The following is a 20,848-nucleotide window of genomic DNA, read 5'->3' as shown; positions in this document are numbered from 1 at the left end:
TTTTTTTTTCCATTCATAAAACTTGCAGTAAAATGAATTGCTTGATATCCATTACTTCATGTATATTAAGCACAGCAGTAAAACAAAAAAACCTATGTATTTAAACTTTTATTCGGTTTTTTTGGCTTTTGTAATTTTTTTTTTTTGGATACTTGCCTAACACGCATGTGCTGTAAAGATAGTTAACAGGGAAACAGCTTAAGATGATGGCTAGCTTTGTTTAATGTCTTACGAAATTTTCATGAACAATCTAAGCATAATTGTTAAGAATTACATGTATTAAGTTCATGTAAGTGGAATAGAAGTGATTTCTTCATTAAGTGGAAGCTTCTAGAGCCTCATGTTTTGGTGCCCAGCAAAGTCCCCAACTGTATAGTGAAAAGCAAGAGGAAAAATTGTAACCACAGCAACCTGATGCCACAGCAAATTTTGCTGAAATATGGATAGGAAGAATATTGATAACATTAATGTATTTATTAATAGTCTACTCTCACTTTTTAAGTAGCTGTAAGTTTGTTCATCTAAAGCCTTCTACATTTTGCCAGTAATCATACTGCAGATTTTTTTTTTTTTTTTTAAATCAAAGTTGTAAATGTTGACATAACCCAAGTTGTAAAACTATGTGGTTTCGCTGTCTCTGGCAGTTTGTTGGCTGTTAAGGGTGTTTACGTCCATGTGTGTGTTTTCTCCTTAGGCAAATCAAGAGCTTGAGGCATTAGAGGAAGAAATGTTGCACATGCAAGAATCTACTCATCTTTTTGAAGTGGCTCTTCCAGAGTACAAACAAATGAAGCAATGTCGCAAAGAAATAAAATTGCTCAAGGGACTCTGGGATGTCATTATTTATGTTAGAGTAAGTCACTGCCTTTCTTAAAGAATACTTTTTCCTTTTAGTAGTTCTTTTGTATAAATAAACACTTTTTAGCATTTGTATTGTTCTGTTTGAGTTTTATTTCTTGAAATATGTGGACATTAGATTTTCCCTCCAGAATGAGAGTTCGTATATCTCTGTTAGTATAAGATTCTTCTCTGAAGAATCATTTGTTTTTGTTTTCAGTTCTGAATGAACTTGTGTATAATGAGTTAACTGCTTCAAATCCTTTTGGGGGGCATTGTAGGCTACAAATAAAACTTAATACATAAATATATATTACACATGTGGTGACCTGTTCGTGCAGCTTTCTGTGTACTTCCATGCTTGTACTTATGTGTTTGTGCATCTACCTATAGACAGACCTGACTAAACATAAAGTTAATTTGTATATGGTTAATTTACAAACCTAAGTGTAACTTTAAGTTCTAGGGAGCTAGGCATTTTGCAACATGCATTACAGATAATTTTCTTTGAAGTTAGTTGAGAACCATATAGAAATATATGAGGAAAACAGAACACAGTCAAAAAGTTGAGTGTTTTGTTTATAATGGATGAAGATTGTCCTATGAAATCTTATGTTATATGTAGAATAATAAAAATCTGGTATATTTAATGGTCATATACTTATCCAATTCATTCAAAGTACTCAGGATTAAATAATAATGATGGTGTGTGTGTGGCATTGGTCACTGCTAATATATCATAATGTTTTAGCCTTAAGTTTCACATGTTCTGACAACGTTTTTGTTTTGGTGATGGGGAAGTTTTGACAAGTGCAGTTAATATTTAAGTAATTGACTTTCCACTGGATAATAGAACCACTGTGTATCATCAGTTTGTATATTTTGCTGTGGAGACTTGCTTTCACCAAATGTTGTTGACACTTTTATCTGCTTGTGCGTTTTCAGAGAAGCATTGATAATTGGACTAACACCCAGTGGAGACAGATTAATGTAGACCAGATGGATGTAGAACTCAGAAGGTTTGCCAAGGCAAGTTCCATAACTGTCTATTACAACAATTTATCTTTCTCAGCACCACCTCCTTCCATCTTCTCTAACCTAGTGGTATCTGGTGTGGGGGGCTGCATGTCCTGGTTTCCTTCACACAGGATGATATGAGAGTATTTTTTTTCTTTCTCACTCTCAGCCAGTTGCGCTTTTAATCAAACTGCTTTTCTGTGAATGAGTGGATAGAAGCATATTAGGGCTAGTGAATTTATGAGTAGTCATGAGCTTCCTAAAGCTGTCTGGGATGGAGGGTATTAAGATTAAAAGTACCAGGGCTGAGAGGTAAGGCTTCTGAAAGCTTTTGAATTCTTTCCTTAGCAACTGTAAGCGTTTTGTACCTTAAAAGATACGTTTTGGTTCTAGAATTTGGGGCAAGTACTTGGAGTATGCGCCTTGCGGATTTATATGTAATACCATGATCTTTGTTCATATTACTGATTATTCCAGTACCCCAGGAACTCAATATATACGAACTGAGCTTATCTGAATTTGGGGCTTTGGTATCTAGTCCCCATAGCATACCTCTGAAGAGAGTAAACCTCTTTAGATAAAGCCAAAATGCATAGCAGGGAAAGGCAGTTTACAAGCGGTAGGGCCTTTTGCTTTCTTCTCACCTCCTGACTCTTCCCAGTTTGTTCTCCCATATTATCCTTGTCCCATGGACCCTAACTGAAATGTCCCATCATGCTTTAAATGTCATGGGTCCCTATATCATTATTGTGCTCACTCCCTACTTGTCTCCTCTACCATTTGATCTTCTCACTTCTGAGTGACAGTTTAACTCCCACCCTCAGCTGAAGCTCTTTTGTTATTATTTTTTTAAACAAGAGGCATTGTCCTTCTCTTTGGGCTGAGATTATTGTTTTATTATGGGTTTTCTCACTCACAATTATTCGTGTTGCATGGGCCGCAAAGACAGCTTAGTCAAGGGTCCTGTTTGACATACCTTGAAGTCATGAACTCTTTAAGTCCCCAGGAACAAATCCTCAAAGGGAACCAGCATTTCAAGGCTACCATTGAAACAAGTCAGGTCTTCAGAGGAAGATCTTAGTAACCCAGATAACAATCTCAGTTTTCTGCTTATTTATGTTTCTAGAGGAAACACTCTTCATTGAATATGTCCTATAAACTCTGTTACTTCCCTACATTCAGTGTCCCATGGATTTCTTCGTGGGACATTCAGTTAGAACCTGTGAATAAGAAACCAGTGTGTCCCAGTGGCTTGTACATAGTAGACTCATATATGAGGGAGTGGAATCTTTTTAGTTCTTAACCTTGGGATTTCAGTGTTTTTACTCTCTTTCCTAATCCAGGGTAGTGTATATTTATTCTTTCAAAGAAGGCAAATTATGAAATATGTCATTATATATGGGGACCTGTTTTGTGTGTGTGTGTGTGTGTGTGTGTGTGTGTATTTTTTACTCTAGGAAATCTGGTCACTAGACAAGGAAGTGCGTGCCTGGGATGCTTATGCAGGCTTGGAAGGCACTGTAAAGGACATGACGACCTCTCTGAGAGCTGTCACGGAGTTACAGAGCCCTGCCCTCAGAGACAGACATTGGCACCAGCTGATGAAGACCACTGGGGTCAGTTTGCTGAATCTCATTAATTGAATATTTTTGTGACTGTGAAGTATTACTCTTTGGTTTACATTATACATCTGAGAGGAAGTAGGATTTGTGGAAAGTTTTCTGGTCACATGGGAGAGGTGAAGCTCCTGAGACAGGACCAATAGACTCGACGTGCAAGTATCCTAGCTTTAGCTCCTGGTATGGACTAAATTTGTCCTCCAAAAAGTCATGTGTTGAAGCCTGAGTCCCCAGTGTGATGGTATTTGGAAGTGGAGCCTTTGGGAAATAATTAGGTCATGAAAGTGGAACCCTCATAAACAGGATGAGTGCCTTTATAAAGGGGTGAGAAGACCAGAGCTATCTACTCTCTGCCATGTTGAGGGTACAAGAGGACAAACTTATGAAAACTAAGAAGAGGGTCCTCACCAAGAACTTCACTGTGCTGGCACCTTGATCTTGGACTTCCAGCCTCTAGAACAGGGAGAAATAAGCATTTGTTGTTTATACCACTCAGTCCGTGGTATTCTGTTATTGCAGCCTGAACTAAGACACCTCCCTTTTATCTCTTACTGGCTATGTGACTGCAAACAAGACACGTGACCTCTCTATTTTGAGTTTTGTTTTTCATTAATAAAACGAGAGGGATGGTCTCTGCTCTCATACATCAGAGGATCTTGGAAGGGTCAACTGAGATCATGTGAACCCATTTTATAGAGCATGACATGGCTGCAATGACTCTTCCTTGTTTCAGAGAGCATCAGAAGGCATAGAAATGAATTCAGGGGGAAAGGTATTTATGAAATGGTGATATCCCCCCAATTCATTTAATAATGGTATCTTTTTTGATGGTTTTGATTTTATCACAACATACAAAATGGTGTTTCGTATATCTAGGCCACTTGAGGTTATATTTTCTTGTCTTTCTGCTTCTATTTAAGAGCAAATATACCAACCTTACACATTATTTTTCAGAGAAGGTGACCTTTATCAGTTTAACATATATAGAAGGCAGCGTGGTATGTGTGTTTTCTCCTCAGCCAACTCTAGAGCCTGAGGCACTCGCTGTGAAGAAAGGCTCTCCGGATTTGAAGACAGAGTTTGCAGAGTGGGGAAACTGAGGGAAGGGGCAGCTTGGTGACGTGGAGATGGCCTAGGCTTCACTGTCCCAACTCTAGCACTTAGTAACTCTGATTGGCAACTTACCTTTTCTCCGTACCTCAGTTCCCCCTTCTGTGAAATGCAAAACTGCTGTAATGCTTCCCATGCAGAATTGGTGGACAAATTGGACATGAAATTGTATCTATGGACCTAGTGTGTAGAAAGTGCTCAATGAATGGTCCCTGAAACTATTACTATCATGATACTTTCCACAGAGTCTTTCAGGTATTGGGTTTTTAGACTTTATAATTAATTTATTCATTTATTCATTCAGAAAGTCTTTGCATCTCCCAATATGTAATAGACTGAGTGCCTTGCTCCTCTCCCCGTCCTCACATTTCCTCCAGTGAGATTTCTTCTCACCACCGCCTGTATTATGGCTTTCCATAAGCTAGAAAAAGGTACTTTCTCCGGGGGACAATTTAGAAAAAGGCACCTTCCTCAAGGCTGTCCCGAGGCATCAGAGCAGTGGTTAGAGTCAACCTGCATTTGTCACCTGGGCTGGGTGTTCGTGTTCGGTGCACAAGCCATCTGACTCATCAGGGTGATCCCATTCTCTATCCCTACTCATTCTTACTCTAACACAGACCTGGCTCGCTGGCCCCCATCAGCTGTGGAGAGAGGTCAAAAGTGATGTATAGGTAGGTGATCTACTCATTTGGTTTGCCCAGAATTTTCCAGGTTTCAGCACTGGAAGTCCCACATCCTGGGAACACCCTCAGACCTGGGCAAACAGGGATGTTTAGTCCCCCTATGCAAAGATGTGGATAGTTGTCAGGAGTGTTACAGTGTGGGGAGAGCCAGAGAGGACTGCAGCACCCAAGGAGCAGGGTCTGGATATTCTTAGCAGGAGCAGGAAAGAAATAACCTTCCTGCAATCATGGGGCTGGATCAGCTCTTCATTTGCAAGGGACATGGATGACTCTGGACATTTAGAAAGAGCTGAGACCTTCTTAGCAAATACTGGGTGAGTGGGGCAAGTCAACAAGAAGAAATCAATGTGAATTATTTTCTCACATGATAAATATGATTGATGACACTGGGAGTGAAAGTATTTTCTTTTTAACCAAGGAACTGAGATTAAATTAGTGATAAAACTAGGTTAAATCATGGAAGCAACTGGGAATTATGTTCAGTGAACAGAGTACTGAAGGAAGAAAAGACAAATGAGCTAGTACCTGATTCCTGGGATTTCAACCAAATTATAATAAATGAACATCGTGAGTCTCTTTAAAAATGGGTTTTGTGGACAAAGGAGATAAGAAATGAACTGACAAGGGGAGGAAATGAAACAAAAGAAAGTGGTGTAGTGTGAATGTGGCCTAAACCTTGGCCATAGCTTCTGGTGGGTGATGTAACTCCCAGTAACTGGGAGTTAGAAAGCAACGTGTTTGACTATCCACACTTTTTTGCTGAACCAGAGACGTGCTCAGCAGCTGACTTGAGTATATATAGCTATGATTCATTCCTCTGGCCATTAGGTTAAAGGAACCATTACTATATGTGGAATATAAATTCTGCCCCTTTTTTTCTTCCTAATATCAGGTCGAGTTTTCAATAAGCGAAGCCACCACTTTGGCAGATTTGTTAGCCTTGCGGTTACACCAAGTGGAAGATGATGTCCGAAGCATCGTGGACAAAGCAGCCAAAGAACTGGGGACCGAAAAGGTAGTGTTCGTGGTGCTGTTGCTTTTCACATTGGGCTAATTCTGGGTATTAGTACACAAGCAGATACAGGGAGAAGTCCCCAGGCCATGGTTGTGTGGGGACCTGGGTGCTAGCCTGTTCTCTGTGCTCATTCGCACTGGGACTTGGGCAGGAAATGGATTCTTCTAAGCCACAGGGAATGTGGGAAACGAGGTTTGGCCCAGTGTTAATGCTAATAGCAGAAAACACTTATCATTTACTTTGTAGCAAGTACTGCTCTCAGTGCTTGGTTTATATTAATTCACTTAATTAATGAAGGTAGGGAGGTAGTGTTATTGCCCCTATTTTACAGATGAGAAAACTGAGGTAGAGAGTGGGGTAATTAACTTACCCAGGTTCACGTAGGGGAACTGGGATTCACACTCAGGCTCTCGGAGCACCACCTGTCTCTTGCTACTAATTTATAAATAATATCTATCTAACCTTTAGATAACCTTTTGAGTCCCTTCCTGCTCTAGCTTTCTGATTCAACAAAGGATGTGAAAGTCAGATCCAACAGACATTTGATATTGGTGTGGTGCTTGTTCCTTTTGTGTGATGCAATTCATTCTCTAAACTGATGCAATTCATTCTCTAAACCTCATTACCATGAATTATTTGGAAGAAAAAATGATGGACAATGTTATTTGATATCTTTTTTTTTTTTTTTTTTAAATTGTAAATTGGAAAAAAACTTCCAGACGCTAGTCTAGCTGTTGGTCCTAAATTAAACTTTTGTGGACATAACTTAACAGTGTTTATGTCTAGGTTATTACTGAAATCAGTCAGACCTGGGCGACCATGGAGTTTTCTTATGAAGTTCACTATCGGACAGGCGTTCCATTACTAAAGTCTGATGAACAACTTTTTGAAACTCTAGAGCACAACCAAGTAAGATGGCTATTTTTATTACAGATTTTTTTCCTTTGAAATTACGATTTTAGACTTTTCCCAAATTCCAATACTCAATATTTATTAATTCATTCATTGGACATCTACTTGTATCAAGCTCCGAGCACGGTACCATTTGGGGTCAAAAGGTATGAACACTTGTTCTCAAGGAACTTGTGCTTGAGTAGAGAGACAGAGGGTTCCAAGGGGTCTAAGAAGAAAAAGGCTCTGGGATGCGGAGGGTGAAAGACTCAGGGAGGACCTGGTAAGGCGGTGATAACTTGTGCTGAACTGGGAAGGTTGGGCTGGTATTCAACAAAGAATGGCGATCAGAAAAGGGTGTTATAGGCAATGGAGACAATGTTAGTAGCATCTTGGAATGACAGAAAGTCCAAAGGTAATTTTAAGACTTCAGTTTCTTTAGAATGTGATGTTTTTTATGGGAGTAATAAAAAATAAGGCTGGAGACACAGGCCAGAGCACATAATACATATGGTCTTGAATTCTAAGGTTGAGTTAGCATGTCTTTGGACGTGAAAGATAGGAAAGGTAAAAGAGACAAACTATTCAGAGCACAAAATAACAGTAGTGTTATTATTATTATTATGATGAGACTTAAGTCACTTAGGAAAAGAATCTGATCTAGAGAGATGATGCTCTGTTATTTTTGGTGTATTTAGAGTGAGGGACATTTATGTAAAGGTGGAAAGTCAGACACAGAGCTCAGCATGGAGGTTCGGTGTAGAACCGTAGGTTGGAAAGTCATTGTTGATATCTTAAAAATGGATAAGCTAGATAATGAGAGGTAAAGAAGATAAGCAGTGGAGACTAGAGCTTCAGAAAAGTCTACATTTGGTGAACAAGAGGAGGAGATATTAAAGGAGGAAGAGAGAGAGTGGTCCGAGAAATAGTAGAAAAAGGGTACTGCAATATTGTGGAAACCACAGGGTAAGTTTTTCTCCCAAAGAAGAATTAAATGTCATGGAAATAACCTTAGTGTCCATTGACAGATGAATGGATAAAGATAATGTGTGTGTGTGTGTGTGTGTGTGTGTGTGTGTAAAATGGAATATGATTCAGCCATAAAAAAGGGCATCGAGCCTTTTGTGACAACATGGATAGACCTTGAGGGTGTTATGTTAAGTGAAATAAATCAGAGAAAAACCAATACTGTATGTTCTCTCTTATATGTAGAATTTAAAAAAAGCTGAACTCAAAGAAACAGAATAGAATGGTGGTTGCCAGGGGCTGGGGAGTGGGGAGAAATGGGGAGCTGTTGGTCAAAGGTGTAAGATGATTAAGTTCTGGGGATCTCACGTACAGTATGGTGACTATAGTTCATCACGCTGTATTGTGTACTTGGAAATTCCGAAGAGACTCGATTTTAATTTAAATGTTATCACCACAAAAAAGGTAATTATGTGGGGGTTAGAGGTGTTAGCTAACCTTAGTGTGGTAACCATTTCACAATAGCTACATGTATTAAATCATTGCATTGCACACCTTAAACTTGCACAGTGTCATATGTCAATAATATCTCAGAAAAGCTGAGGGTGAAAAGAAGAGTGAAACGTATTCAATACTTAGAGGCGCAGGAGAATGAGAAGAGGCCATTCTGCTCAACGACTTGCTGAGATTTCAGCGTCAGCGAATGGTGAGCAGTGTTTGCTGGGCTGCGTGCGATTAAAGTAAGCCTTGGAGTTCAGAAAGCTGCAAAGTTCGGTAGTAAACGAAAAGGGGAGGAAAATGGAAGCTTGAGGGTTTAGCAAGCTGGAGGAAAGTTTGTTTTATCTTTAATACTGGAAAAAAAAGAAAAGAAAAAGGACCCAGGGCCTTGGAATAATTAATAGACAGGGACCAGGAAGAGAGTGAGAGGAAGAAGAATAATGTTAAATTATTTAAAGCTGCACGCTGGTGCACAATCCCTTTTTCTGCCTACATGGAGATACATGGTTGTCTTATAGAAGATATATTAAATGCAGTTGCTTATATTTATCTTTTTAAAAATTATATTAACTTTTGGAAAAACAGTTAATATGATTTTTTTAAAGTCATTAATTCACTCGTTTAGCAAATACTTATTGAATGCCTGTTCCACGTACTGCATGATAAGTCCTAGGAGTCCAGCAATAAAAAAGAATGGGTATGGCTTCTCTCTCGTGGTACTTACAGTCTACCAATTTAGCTGTTATTTAAAATTCTTTGCCTTTCTTTTAGGTTCAGTTGCAGACTCTGCTTCAAAGCAAGTATGTGGAATACTTCATTGAGCAAGTCTTAAGCTGGCAAAATAAATTAAACATAGCAGACGCAGTCATCTTTACTTGGATAGAAGTCCAGCGAACTTGGTCTCACCTGGAAAGCATCTTTGTCTGTTCAGAAGATATTCGAATTCAGCTGGTGAAAGATGCTAGAAGATTCGATGGAGTAGATGCTGAATTTAAGGTCAGTAGAAGACAGACTGTTTTCTATCCTAGCAAAGTTTTCCAAACAATATGAAAATCTTGTAAAGAAACATGATTTGGGGGTATTGTGTTTATAAAAGTAAATATTTGCTTGCATTTTAGAAAACAGGTCTCAGAACTTTTCTGTGAAGCGTCAGCTAGTAAATATCTTAGGCTTTGCGGTTTTATGTGGTCTCTGTCACAAGTACTCAATGCCGCCATTGTAGTGGAAAAGAAAACAGATCTGACATCAACAAGTGGGTGTGGTTATGCTTCAAAAATACTTCATTAATAGACACTGAAATTTGAATTTCATATTTTCATGTGTCACAAAATGTTAGGCTTCTGTTGATTTTTTTCTCAACCATTTAAATGTAGAAATCATTTTTAACTTTAGACCATACGAAAACAGGCAGCAGGCCAGCTGTTTCCCATAGGCCATAGATTGCCTACCCCGGCATGAAGGCACGGTAAATAGATTCATCTTCATTAAGTAGACCACCGAGTAGGGGAAGCCAGTATCAATGCAATACTCCAGTTATTCGTTTGTTTCCTAAGAGCCACAGAGAACACATGGAGATGTGCGTATAATAATGATAAATGATTTGAGAAGCTTTCAGGAAAAAATAATGGCTATACTTTTTATATGGAAATAGGGATTAAATATTTTCCTCTAGCTAAAGCAGAACACTCAGAGGAATTCTATTTTGTTTAATTTTTAAAGAGGAAAGAATAGCTAGATCGTTTAGTATTCATCTCATTGTCACATTTGAATGTATTCTTTAAGATCCTGGGTTCCCTCTCTTTATTCTTTTGATTTGTTTGGTTTGAAGAGAGAAATTCTGTGTGAAGCCAAAATGGTGGTAACATCCATTGAATGTATTTGGATAAAAATTGTGTGATTTTACTTTGATTTTGATATTTATCTAAAAGTGTAAACGCAAAAATGAACAGAGATGGTGTTAGAAGTCTCTAACCTTGCTTTCTCATTGTTTGTTCTTCACTTTTTAATGTGAATTTTTGAATGTTCTTCATTCCCAAAATGGATGAAAAACTTTAAAAAGTAATTTCTAATATCAATGGCTCCATGTTGTGCTTTCACACAGGAGCTAATGTTCAAGACAGCTAAAATAAAAAATGTTTTAGAAGCCATATGCAGACCTAATCTCTGTGAAAAACTTAAAGATTTGCAGTACAGGTAAGAATAAAACTATAAAATTAATCAATTTATTATAACTTTATGAGATTTCTTTCAAGTACCTACTAGTATTTAACATCATGTTATTGTGGGCACAACCTCTACTAAATTATTTTATAATTTTGTTTATAGTTATCTAATTGCTTTGTTTATGTTAGGTGGGACATATGTTTTGTGAGTTAATGTAAAGAAATAGAAATATACTTCTGTTTTCTAAAAGGACTCTCATAATAATAAAATTAGAATATCTTGTTATTAAGAGAATAAGCATGGTTGATTGGTCAAGTCTTTTATTGAGCTGTCCTGCAAACATTTATTAAGTGTCTACTATGTGTCAGGAACTGGGATTGCAGTCAGTTACCTTCAGTCCTTTATTTTGTATATAGTTTAATTATATTAGAAATTATCCTTGGAGAACATGTTAGTACTTTTGAAATCCTTGTCCTAAGGGCCATTTGTAATTTTCACATGTAATTCTACAACTGCTAGTGGTCGTAATATTCTGGCTTTTGATGAAAAATGAGCAGATCAACTACTAAAAAGAAGAGGTTTGTACAGAATTGTGATCACTTTTTACTGGAAGGTAGATAAAAATATATATTACACAAACAAAATTATTTCATAATCTGGAATCTTTTTTCAAAGATAAAGTTGGCCACAATTTTAAAAGGGTGGATTTCTGCAGAAGTGAATTCTTTCTGTTTAATCAGTGATCTTGGAGGGTTGACGGCTTGGGCTCTGGGTCATCTCTGCCCTGCTGAGAACAATAAAGTGGAAACGATGATCTGATGGCTCCTCTGAACACCAGAGAAAGTTGAAGCCACTTGTGTTTTGTATACATTCAGTGGAAAAAGGAAGACCTTAAACCAATTACACCTTAACTAAAGCATTTTGTGCTCAGGTTGAGTGATACCAAATGTAGTCTTCTTGCTGATTAGGAGTGTCATTCAGAAAATCATGAATGACATCAACTGAAGTCTGATCTAAATTTAGCCTCAACTGATGGTGTGTGTGTGTGTGTGTGTGTGTGTGTGTGTGTGTGTGTGTGTCTGTCTCCTCCTCCTGGGCATGACTTACATATTAGTCATATTAGTCACAGGCAAGAACATGGTGTCAAAGAGAAGGAAGTAAGCTACCTGGTAAACAGTGAGCTTATTATGCTGAAGGGACAGATAAGAGAAGCTGGGTTTTGTTTTGTTGACTTTTTCCTAACTGAATGGGCAAGATAAGCTTAAAACGACTTTTCATTCACACAGGCTTTCTCTTTGTGAAAAAGCTCTCGCGGAGTACCTGGAAACCAAGCGTGTGGCTTTTCCACGCTTCTATTTCATCTCTTCCGCAGACTTACTTGACATTCTCTCCAAGGGAGGTCAGCCTAAACAGGTAATATTTTTTGTGTGTGAAAGTTTCATATTATACTGTGTTACCTAAGGAATGTCATGGTTTCGCGATCATTGTCAAATGCCACCTACCACGTTACACGTGCCAGGAGCTAGACTACCTGCAATAAAAATTCTTAATACAGCTACTATGGGATGCCAGAGGCAGTGCTAAAGGAGCTAGGAGATGTAACTGCGTGGTCCTCGGTAAAGGGAAAGGATATCAAATGTACAAGTCTGAGGGCCCTGCAAGAAGTTAATGAAAGAAACACTGGCTCCAAATCCCCCCGAATTCTGGGACAAGGGCTGGAGAGTCTGCTGCCTGGTTAGCAGCTTTTCTAGGGGCGAATGGGTCACTTGGAACAAGATCACGGTATCTTCTTACTAGTCCCTTGACTCCAACGTACAATTATTAAGTTGGATTAGTCTTTAGTGCTATCACAGGTGGACTGGGATAACTTCAGTCTCGTCCTCTACCTTACCCTCTAATTGTCCCCTACCTATACGAAAATAACATACCACCCATGACAATATTTCAAGCAAATAAAAGCAGCTGTTATCTTTTGTAATCTGAGGACTCAGGTCAAAGATCGACTTTGTACAAATCCCAAAGCACTTCTTCCTTTAAACATCGAGAGGATGTTGCCTTTCACTTATAGCTATTGAATTGTTCACATCCATTTAGATCTTGCAGTTTTGACAGTTGATATAGTCGGTTACTCCTAGAGTTGACTATATATCACAGATGATTTTGAAGCCGAAGGTTGTGCTTTGTCATTGTGGATTTGTCTCCATGCTCTTTTTCTAGTTATTTTTTATGCCATTTTCTTTGGAATAGGTGTCTCTTCACATCACAGTTTCCTGAATTCTGCTGTTCTTTGGACACGGTCTTTATCTTGGTTATTTCTCTCTCATTCATATTTACTCTCTGAACCTAAATTCAGCTTGGATGGCTGTTCTTGATAATACAGGTGAAGTCTTGCTGTTAATAACAGAGTTGTTAGTCAACTTGGGCAACATTTTCAGGGTTGCCCCTCAGGTACTATTTAGTATTTCCATGCTAACTCCCAGATGGCTTTGTAAATAAAATTCCTCTGATGAGATTGACTGGGAAACCAGTATAGCTACCCCTCTTTTATGTAGCACACAACTGGATGTTTTGGGTGGGTGTTTTACTAGTTGCAAGCATAGCAGTCATAACCACACTTGTGCTTCAGTTATCTCCTGGGAATAGCCTCATGACCAGCAGCTGGACCCTGTGCCAGGGGTGGTTATCTGACTAGAGGGTGTCACATTCTATTCTAGGTACATGTTCTTGAAGGCTTTCAAATCCGAAATACTTACAATTCTAAACTTTAAGTATATACGTGAAAAGAGGGATGCATAAATCTGTATCTAGAACAACATTCTTTTTCTTTTAATTATATTCTTTAAACACATTAAACACTTATGTGACTGGTATATTGAACAGTATTAATAACAGAGATTACAGACATCACACAGCTTTATTTTTCTACAATTATTAATCCCAAACGTACCCTGCTGAATTCTTTACACTGAGTAGCAGACCCTTTTATAACATCGTGGGTAGGTATTGCATCACCCTGGTCCCTTTTCCTTATTAAAAAAACAAATAAGCCCTTTTCAAAAAACAAATTAAAAAATTAATAAAAAATAAGTAAGCCAAAAACAACTCAACAAGGTCTAGTTGAAAGTCCCAATCACCTCTGTGTGAAGGCCAAGCTTTCACATAATAAACTTGGAGTTGGAGGGAGAGATCGATCCTTTTATTCTGCTTCCCTATGCATTTATCCTGGAGAGGGGCTAAGGGTGTGACCTGTCATTGCCCTTTCTTAATGCTTGCTCCTGTCCTCTGGCCAGCAGTGACTTATTCCTGTTTGTCGGTTCTCAGCAGCGAGAACCCACATGGTGGCTCTCTCGTGGAACATAAGACAGTTCTCAGGGGACAGGGGAGACCTTCCTGAGAATATATATCACACAATCACACAGCCAACTCTATCTCAGCTCGTGCAGTTCTTGCCCTTGGCAGTGTAATCGGCCATCTGGAGACACCTTTTTCCTCCTTGTCTGTCTAAGCAGAGGTCCAAATAAGGGACATGTTACAGATCCACTTTCTGCAGGCACCTGTAGTTTCTAGAAGCAATTCTCCAACTCCTCTCACTTGATGACTTAAGGGTAGAAGTCAGAGGAAACAGCCCTTCTCTTCCCCTTAAGGAGTGTGAAGAGCCATAGCCTCCCCCTCTGGGCTGATAGCTCACAGACATGAGCATGGCTGCCTCTCCTCCCCTCCTCCCTGCAGTACTTTCCACAGAAGGGGTGCGTGGAGGTGGATGATGCTAAGCTGTTGAGATGTGTCTTACTGAGCACTGGAGGGACTCACCTGTCCTAACCCTTGTTAGCTGTCTTCAGCACATGCGCAAACCCAATGTCTCTTTGTCTTTCTTTGAAGTCCTCGGCTGATGCTGGAAGAACAGGTCACTCAGCATGTACTTGTCGCTAGTTCTCTTTACCTTCTCTCAGCTAATCAAACAGAATGCTTCATGCCTTAGCCAGACAACACCTGGGCTCTCAGGCCTATGCATCCCTGATGTCAACATTTGGGTTTTTTTAAATTATGTTTTCCCAAGTTATAGGATGAGTTTCTTTCTTTCTTTTTTTAAAAAAAAATAAACTTTAAAGGTATATTGTTTAAATCATTCTTTTTATTTTCACAGCATCGCTTCAATATTTTAGAGTGTCCTCTTCTCTAATATCAGTGAGAATTATCATGGTGGGCTTCTCACCTCCCTCATTCTTAGCGTTTTAATCCTAAGATCCCAATTCCCGAACTGCAGGTGTATTGCTGAGTACTACTACCACTCCTTAATGAATGAGTAGGTAGTATATGACATTAGAAAGATTTTTCAATTCTAATGAAGCTGAATATTAAAAGTACAGCACAGAGATCTCCAAAGTCTCACAGCCATGTTGATGGATACCAGCAGCTGTGCTGTCTACACCACACTAACAAGAGAACAGGCGTATTTCTGCTTACCGGCTAAAGGGACCTAGCCATGTGGCCACCGTGGAAATGTGGTTCACAGTTCTCCTGACCCACTGGCTTTGAAATGATTTGATTTGGGATATCTTTGAAAATTTGAGGTTTATATCATTTCGAATTGTGCTCAAACTATGATTTCACTGAGATCTTTTTATGACATTAATTCAACTTTCAATAATTCAAATTGACGTAAAATGCTATCACACTGTTATTAAAGGTCCATGATGAGAAAAAGTGTTTAGTTCCCTCTGTGGTGCAAAGTACCACTCAGGAGTAACCCGTTGAGGCAGGCGATTGAAAAGGAACCAAGGACAGTTTGGATCATTTAGGACTACAGTCAGCTTCTGTCCCCGAAGTGGTTCTGCACAGTCAGGGTGCATTGTGAATTCTTGGTCACTTACTGTGGAATAGTTAATGCTTTTGGCAGTTATACCAAACAGCCTTGGCCTCGCTACCCTCTTTTACTTCCTTCTCAATATCAGAATCAGTTTCAGATGACCAGGCACAGCTTTTTTGTCTCTGCCTTTGGTGCTAACATTCCCGAATGTGTTCCCAGTAGTGTGACCGAGATAACATGGCAACTGCAGCTTGTGGAATAACAATGCTTGCAGCTTCCCCAGAAAAGACACCCTTTGTGGGCAGATAACCCATGTTGACATCTTATGGCTGTCTTGAATTCTTCAGACCACCCTCCTCCACCTGCCATGTTCAGTTTAAGAGTGTTGGCCAAAGGGAGAATTTCTGCAGTTAATTGTGGATTTTGATCAGCCTGAACTCATCAGGCCGGGAGGTCTGATGTCACCACCCCCGCCAGTCTTGTAAGAGACATTCCCAAGTGAATAAACTGAAAAAAAAAAAAGAAAGAAAAAAACGAAAACAAAAGAAACTTGAGATGGAATGCCAGAGGGATATAATCAGTGTGTCTAGAAGGTCTTCGGTGATTATTAGCCGACGGTAAACTTGTTTCGGGTCAAGGTTTAAAGATTTTTCTCCTCCCGAAATTCGCCCTGACCTCGCAGTGACGTGGATTATCTAAAAAGGACTGTGGATATGGGCACTGCTTAATTTGAGTGATCAGAAAATCTCTGGTAGGTGCTTATGGAAATGCAAACTTGAGGTGTGCTTGCAGGTGTGATTGGCATGGTGCAGTAGTTACGTACAGCTGGTTTGAAGTCACACATGATTTAATATTAACGTTCTTTGATTTTCTCCCCTCTTAGAAAAGCATCCTTTTGTATTTTTCAAGTGAACTACTGTACTGGTTACAGGCAGATGGAATAACATCAGTTGACCCCTTCATGCCCTCGCAGATTGTTACACAGCGCCTCAAAATAGCGGACCACTTTGTAGTCAAGATGTTTTTAGCCACTGATTCCTAACCGCTTGAAAAATCTTTTTGTCCTAGAAGAGTTTTCACATTTTCTGTTCCTTCCTCTACTATATGATGATGAATGAAAGCTTCTCCATCAGGAAGCAATATTAGAGAAACACAAACATGCAAAGTAATCAGCTGCATTTCTGTTGTCTAATGGAGTAGCCATGACCCACACGTGTCTAGCTATTAAACACTTGAAATGTGGCAAGTGAGGAACTGAATTTTTAACTTCATTACATTTTAACACGTTGCATACGGATCACGAGAATCTTCACGAGGGATTTAAACCCTGCCCTACGTAATGTGTTAATTGATTTAAATGTAAAAACTGATATTTGACTCAGTTATTGGAAAGCTAAGTATATTTGAAACAACTTGGGTATGTGAATCTGCTTTGCAACTGTGTATTTTATGAAATCTAAATCAGATCAAGTATTTCTGATGAAAAAATCCAAATTGAGGTATGCCATAAACATAAAAACACCTGCTATCAAAAATTTGCTACAGAGAAAAGCACATAAAATATCTCATTAATAATTTTTATATTACATGTTTAAGTGAAAACATTTTGGATATACTCTGTCAGGTAAGCTACATTAAAATTAATTTCACCTGTTTCTTTTTACTTGTTTTAATGCGGCTCCTAGAAAACCACTGCTGTGGAAATTGAGACCACAATGCAGTCTCTACAATGATAACCTCAAGAATATATATATGCTCAGAATTGTTTAATGTTTACATCAAGAAATGTCCTTCCATGACATCAGCCCAAATCTGCCAGCTTGTCTTTTGAGAAATCTTAAATAGCAGTCTCTCAGCCTCCAAATTTCAGGAATAAGGATGACGGAGCTCAACACTCACAGTGTTGCAACCTTTAATCCTCCTCAGACAATTAAGAGGGAAAAGGTTCAAGATGCAAGTGGTTAGTTGACAGCATGCAAGAGTGAAGGCGTTTTAGTTGAGATAAAAATCAATAGAAAATCCCAGCTTTTCTGTGGGAAGCAGAGAGCTGGAGCACTGTTTTCTACATAGGGTGGAGGAAGGGTTGCCCTTGAGCTTTGGTTGAGGCTGAGGATGGAATGGGGAAGAGGCAGCAACAGGAAGCAGACACAGCAGATGGTCATGGTTCTGGCCATCTTGGCGTTGTCTCTGGTTACCGTTAAGCAGCAAGGAATAGAGGCTGCTCACCTAAGTTTCGTTTGTCATAGAAATTGCCAAGTAAGAGCAGCTCTTCCGGACATAATTTAGGAATGGCATATTTTAAATGGATGCTTTTATATAAAGGCAGCCTGATACCCATAGGACTTAGGCATTTAGGTGTGTGACAAGAAAAGAGACAATCTAAAATTTAAATAAATATGCCATAAGTTATATATCCATTGGGGATTATCTTTGACTATTCTTACAAAATAGTTACTATATGGTTGACCAAAATTATATAACAATATATGCCTTTTTTTTCTCATTTCGCAAATGGGTTGCTGCATTAGTTTAAAACAACAGCCCTGTTCTCTCAGAAGCTTGAAATGGAAGTCAGAATATGAAAACATCTGACTTCAGACATACCCGGTGTATGTAACAGGAGGGCAGTAAGCCATGAGGTTTGCATTTCCTGGTCACTGGCTGAGTGACTACAGGTCTAGAAGTTCTTTTAAAACGATTTTCTCACCAAAGCAATAATGTGTGAGGCTGTCTGATGGCTGAGGTCTCATTGATCCTGCAGCTTTTCACCTGAATATTATTTAGGCCCATTACATAGTAGAAGCCATTAAACATCTGTGCACTTCCTGGCCACTTCAGCTGTGACAGTGAATTGTGAGATTATTGGAGATACTGTCTGCGTGTAAGTGTCCTTGGGGTAATGTACACGGATGGAGGAGAATATGATAAGCCAAGCAGTGGTCATCAGCTGCTACTCTGTTTAGGTTTCAAGTAAGTGTGAGTCTCAAAAACTCATCTATTTTAAACGCAGAAGATTTCTTGCGGTGATTTTCTTCAACACTAAAACTGCTAATACAGCAAAAAGTGTTAAGGCTAAAAGCTTCAAAGATTAAATCAGCCTTAAGGGGTTCCTGACCAATATTGGTGTTGGTCTTGTCATGCAGGAAATTTCGGCAGGTTGCTCTTGTTCTTAGAAGCTGCTGTTGGGAGAGTTATCAAATCCAGTTAAACTGTGTTTCAAGAAAAATGAATCACACCTATATGCTGGTAAAGGCTGGATAGCTTTAAGCAATCTTCTGGTTCTTAGCACCTTTTATCTCTTTTTTTTTCAATTGAGATGAAATTCATATAATATAAAATTAACCATTTTGAAAGATACGATTCAGTGGCATTTTGTACATACACAATGTTGTGCAACCATCACCTCTATTTAGTTTCAAAATATTGTGATCAGCCTAAAATAAAACCCTATTAAGCAGTCACTCACAGCTTCTCACCATTCCTCCTTCCCTCCCACCCTTAACAACCACCAATCTATGGATTTACCTGCTCTGGACATTTCATATAAATGGAATCACACAACATATAGTCATTTGTGCCTAGCTTCTTTCATTTAGTATGATGTTTTTAGGGTTCATTCACACTTGCGCATATATCAGTACTTCATTCCTTTTTATGGCTGAATAACATTTCATTGTGTGTATATGCCACAATTTATTTGTCCATTTATCCGTCAATGGATATTTGAGTTGGTTCCACATTTTGGCTTTTGTGAATAATACTGCACTTGTATACCAGTATTTGCGAACCTGTTTTTAATTATTTTTGGGTATATACGGAGGAATGGAATCTGGGTCATACGGTAATTCTATGTTTAACTTTTCAAGGAACCACCAAACTGTTTTCCACTCAGCAGCTTTTATTTGTATGATAAATGTGTAAGGAAGAACCACTTCTTCTCACTCCTGACACTTTCTCTGGTTCCCTGTCTGCCTACCTGGTCGAGAGTATGTTCTCCTCCTTGTGAGCCTACCTGCAGAACACACATCTGCTGCTTCGTTTTTCCATGCCAGTGTTCTAGGTGGAAAGGCCCATCCTGGTCCGAGCCGACATGACTGGAGGGAAGAGGGTTGCTAATTCTGGCATTCTGTTTGCAGGCCAATTAGGTTTTAGTCTCCAAACTGGCCTCTGGCAGAACACATGCTCATCTTTGTCTTTTCATTTGGTTTATTTTATTTCTCAAATAATCTGGCACCTGTATAGAGTTTAGTGTGAGGGTTCTTTTGAAGATTCCACAATGTAGGATATAAAAGGTTAGAGTAAACTTTGTAGATGTAACCTGGAGTTGGAAGCTTAAAATTTGAATGCCACTTACTTTTAACAATGTCAACTTAATGAAGTCACCTAATATTTTAGCTTCAATTTTCTTAACAATGAAAATGGGGAAATCCTATTCATCTTGGTCATGTGACAGGTATGCTGTGGGGCTCACATAAGTATCAAAGCAAATATACAACATGGGACCTAACACAAGAGTAAAATTGTATTTTACTTACATTTTTGTTTCAGGTATTTAACACAGCTTTTTTACAGTATAAGCTTTTTTATAGTATAATAATATGTCTGAATTTTAAAACATGGACCACAAAATTCCCAGCAGGATGGTTGCTACAGGAATATGGCTCAAATAGAGATGTCAGTAAGTCTCCAATCTTCAAGTAGAAAATAGGTAACTTTGTGTGTTAAGCATTGACCAACCACCCAAACCCTCATGGTGTGACCAGAGTGTCTGGCCCCGTCTCCACCAAGGTCATTTCAAACTCTGAAACTGAAGAAGTGATTTTTATTTTGAAGAAAACCATTTTGAGACAACTCTGTAACTACATAAATAAGTTTTGTGAGTTCCTATGGCATCATCACTAGATCACCAGGACTGTATCTCCAGTAAGAAATGCTCTTATCTCTTCTTATCACCTTGTCTTAGGTAACACGTCACCTCGCCAAACTCTTTGACAGCATTGCAGATCTGCAGTTTGAAGACGAGCAGGGTGTTTCTACACACAGAGCAATTGGAATGTCCAGCAAAGAAAAGGAGTATGTCCCATTCCAAGCCAAGTGTGAATGCATAGGCCACGTAAGGTTTGATTATGAGGTTTTCTATGTTAGAGGAGGATTTTCAGGATAATATTTTAAAGGTTGAATTGAACAAGAAGAAATCAACTCACGTCAGCTCGGGCTCTGGTTGGTTTTGTGCTCGGAGCTT

At 38.9% G+C, this 20,848-nt stretch overlaps 1 protein-coding gene across 1 annotated transcript in view; it reads left to right on the top strand.

Moving 5' to 3' along the window:
• DNAH11 (dynein axonemal heavy chain 11) overlaps positions 1–20,848 on the top strand; it is a 287,546-nt gene that overhangs the window by 63,042 nt on the left and 203,656 nt on the right. Inside the window, exons 21-29 of the mRNA XM_088797701.1 lie at positions 695–853; positions 1,783–1,866; positions 3,312–3,470; positions 6,159–6,281; positions 7,068–7,190; positions 9,408–9,632; positions 10,738–10,829; positions 12,086–12,212; positions 20,570–20,719. Of these exons, the coding sequence (XP_088653827.1) occupies positions 695–853; positions 1,783–1,866; positions 3,312–3,470; positions 6,159–6,281; positions 7,068–7,190; positions 9,408–9,632; positions 10,738–10,829; positions 12,086–12,212; positions 20,570–20,719 (1,242 nt within the window). The remainder of the gene's footprint in view (positions 1–694; positions 854–1,782; positions 1,867–3,311; positions 3,471–6,158; positions 6,282–7,067; positions 7,191–9,407; positions 9,633–10,737; positions 10,830–12,085; positions 12,213–20,569; positions 20,720–20,848) is intronic.

The sequence above is a fragment of the Rhinolophus sinicus genome, chromosome 4, assembly GCF_057876585.1.
Source record: "Rhinolophus sinicus isolate RSI-liver-muscle chromosome 4, RSI-T2T, whole genome shotgun sequence".
NCBI lineage: Eukaryota > Metazoa > Chordata > Mammalia > Chiroptera > Rhinolophidae > Rhinolophus > Rhinolophus sinicus.
This window is presented reverse-complemented; position numbering and strand designations above follow the sequence as displayed.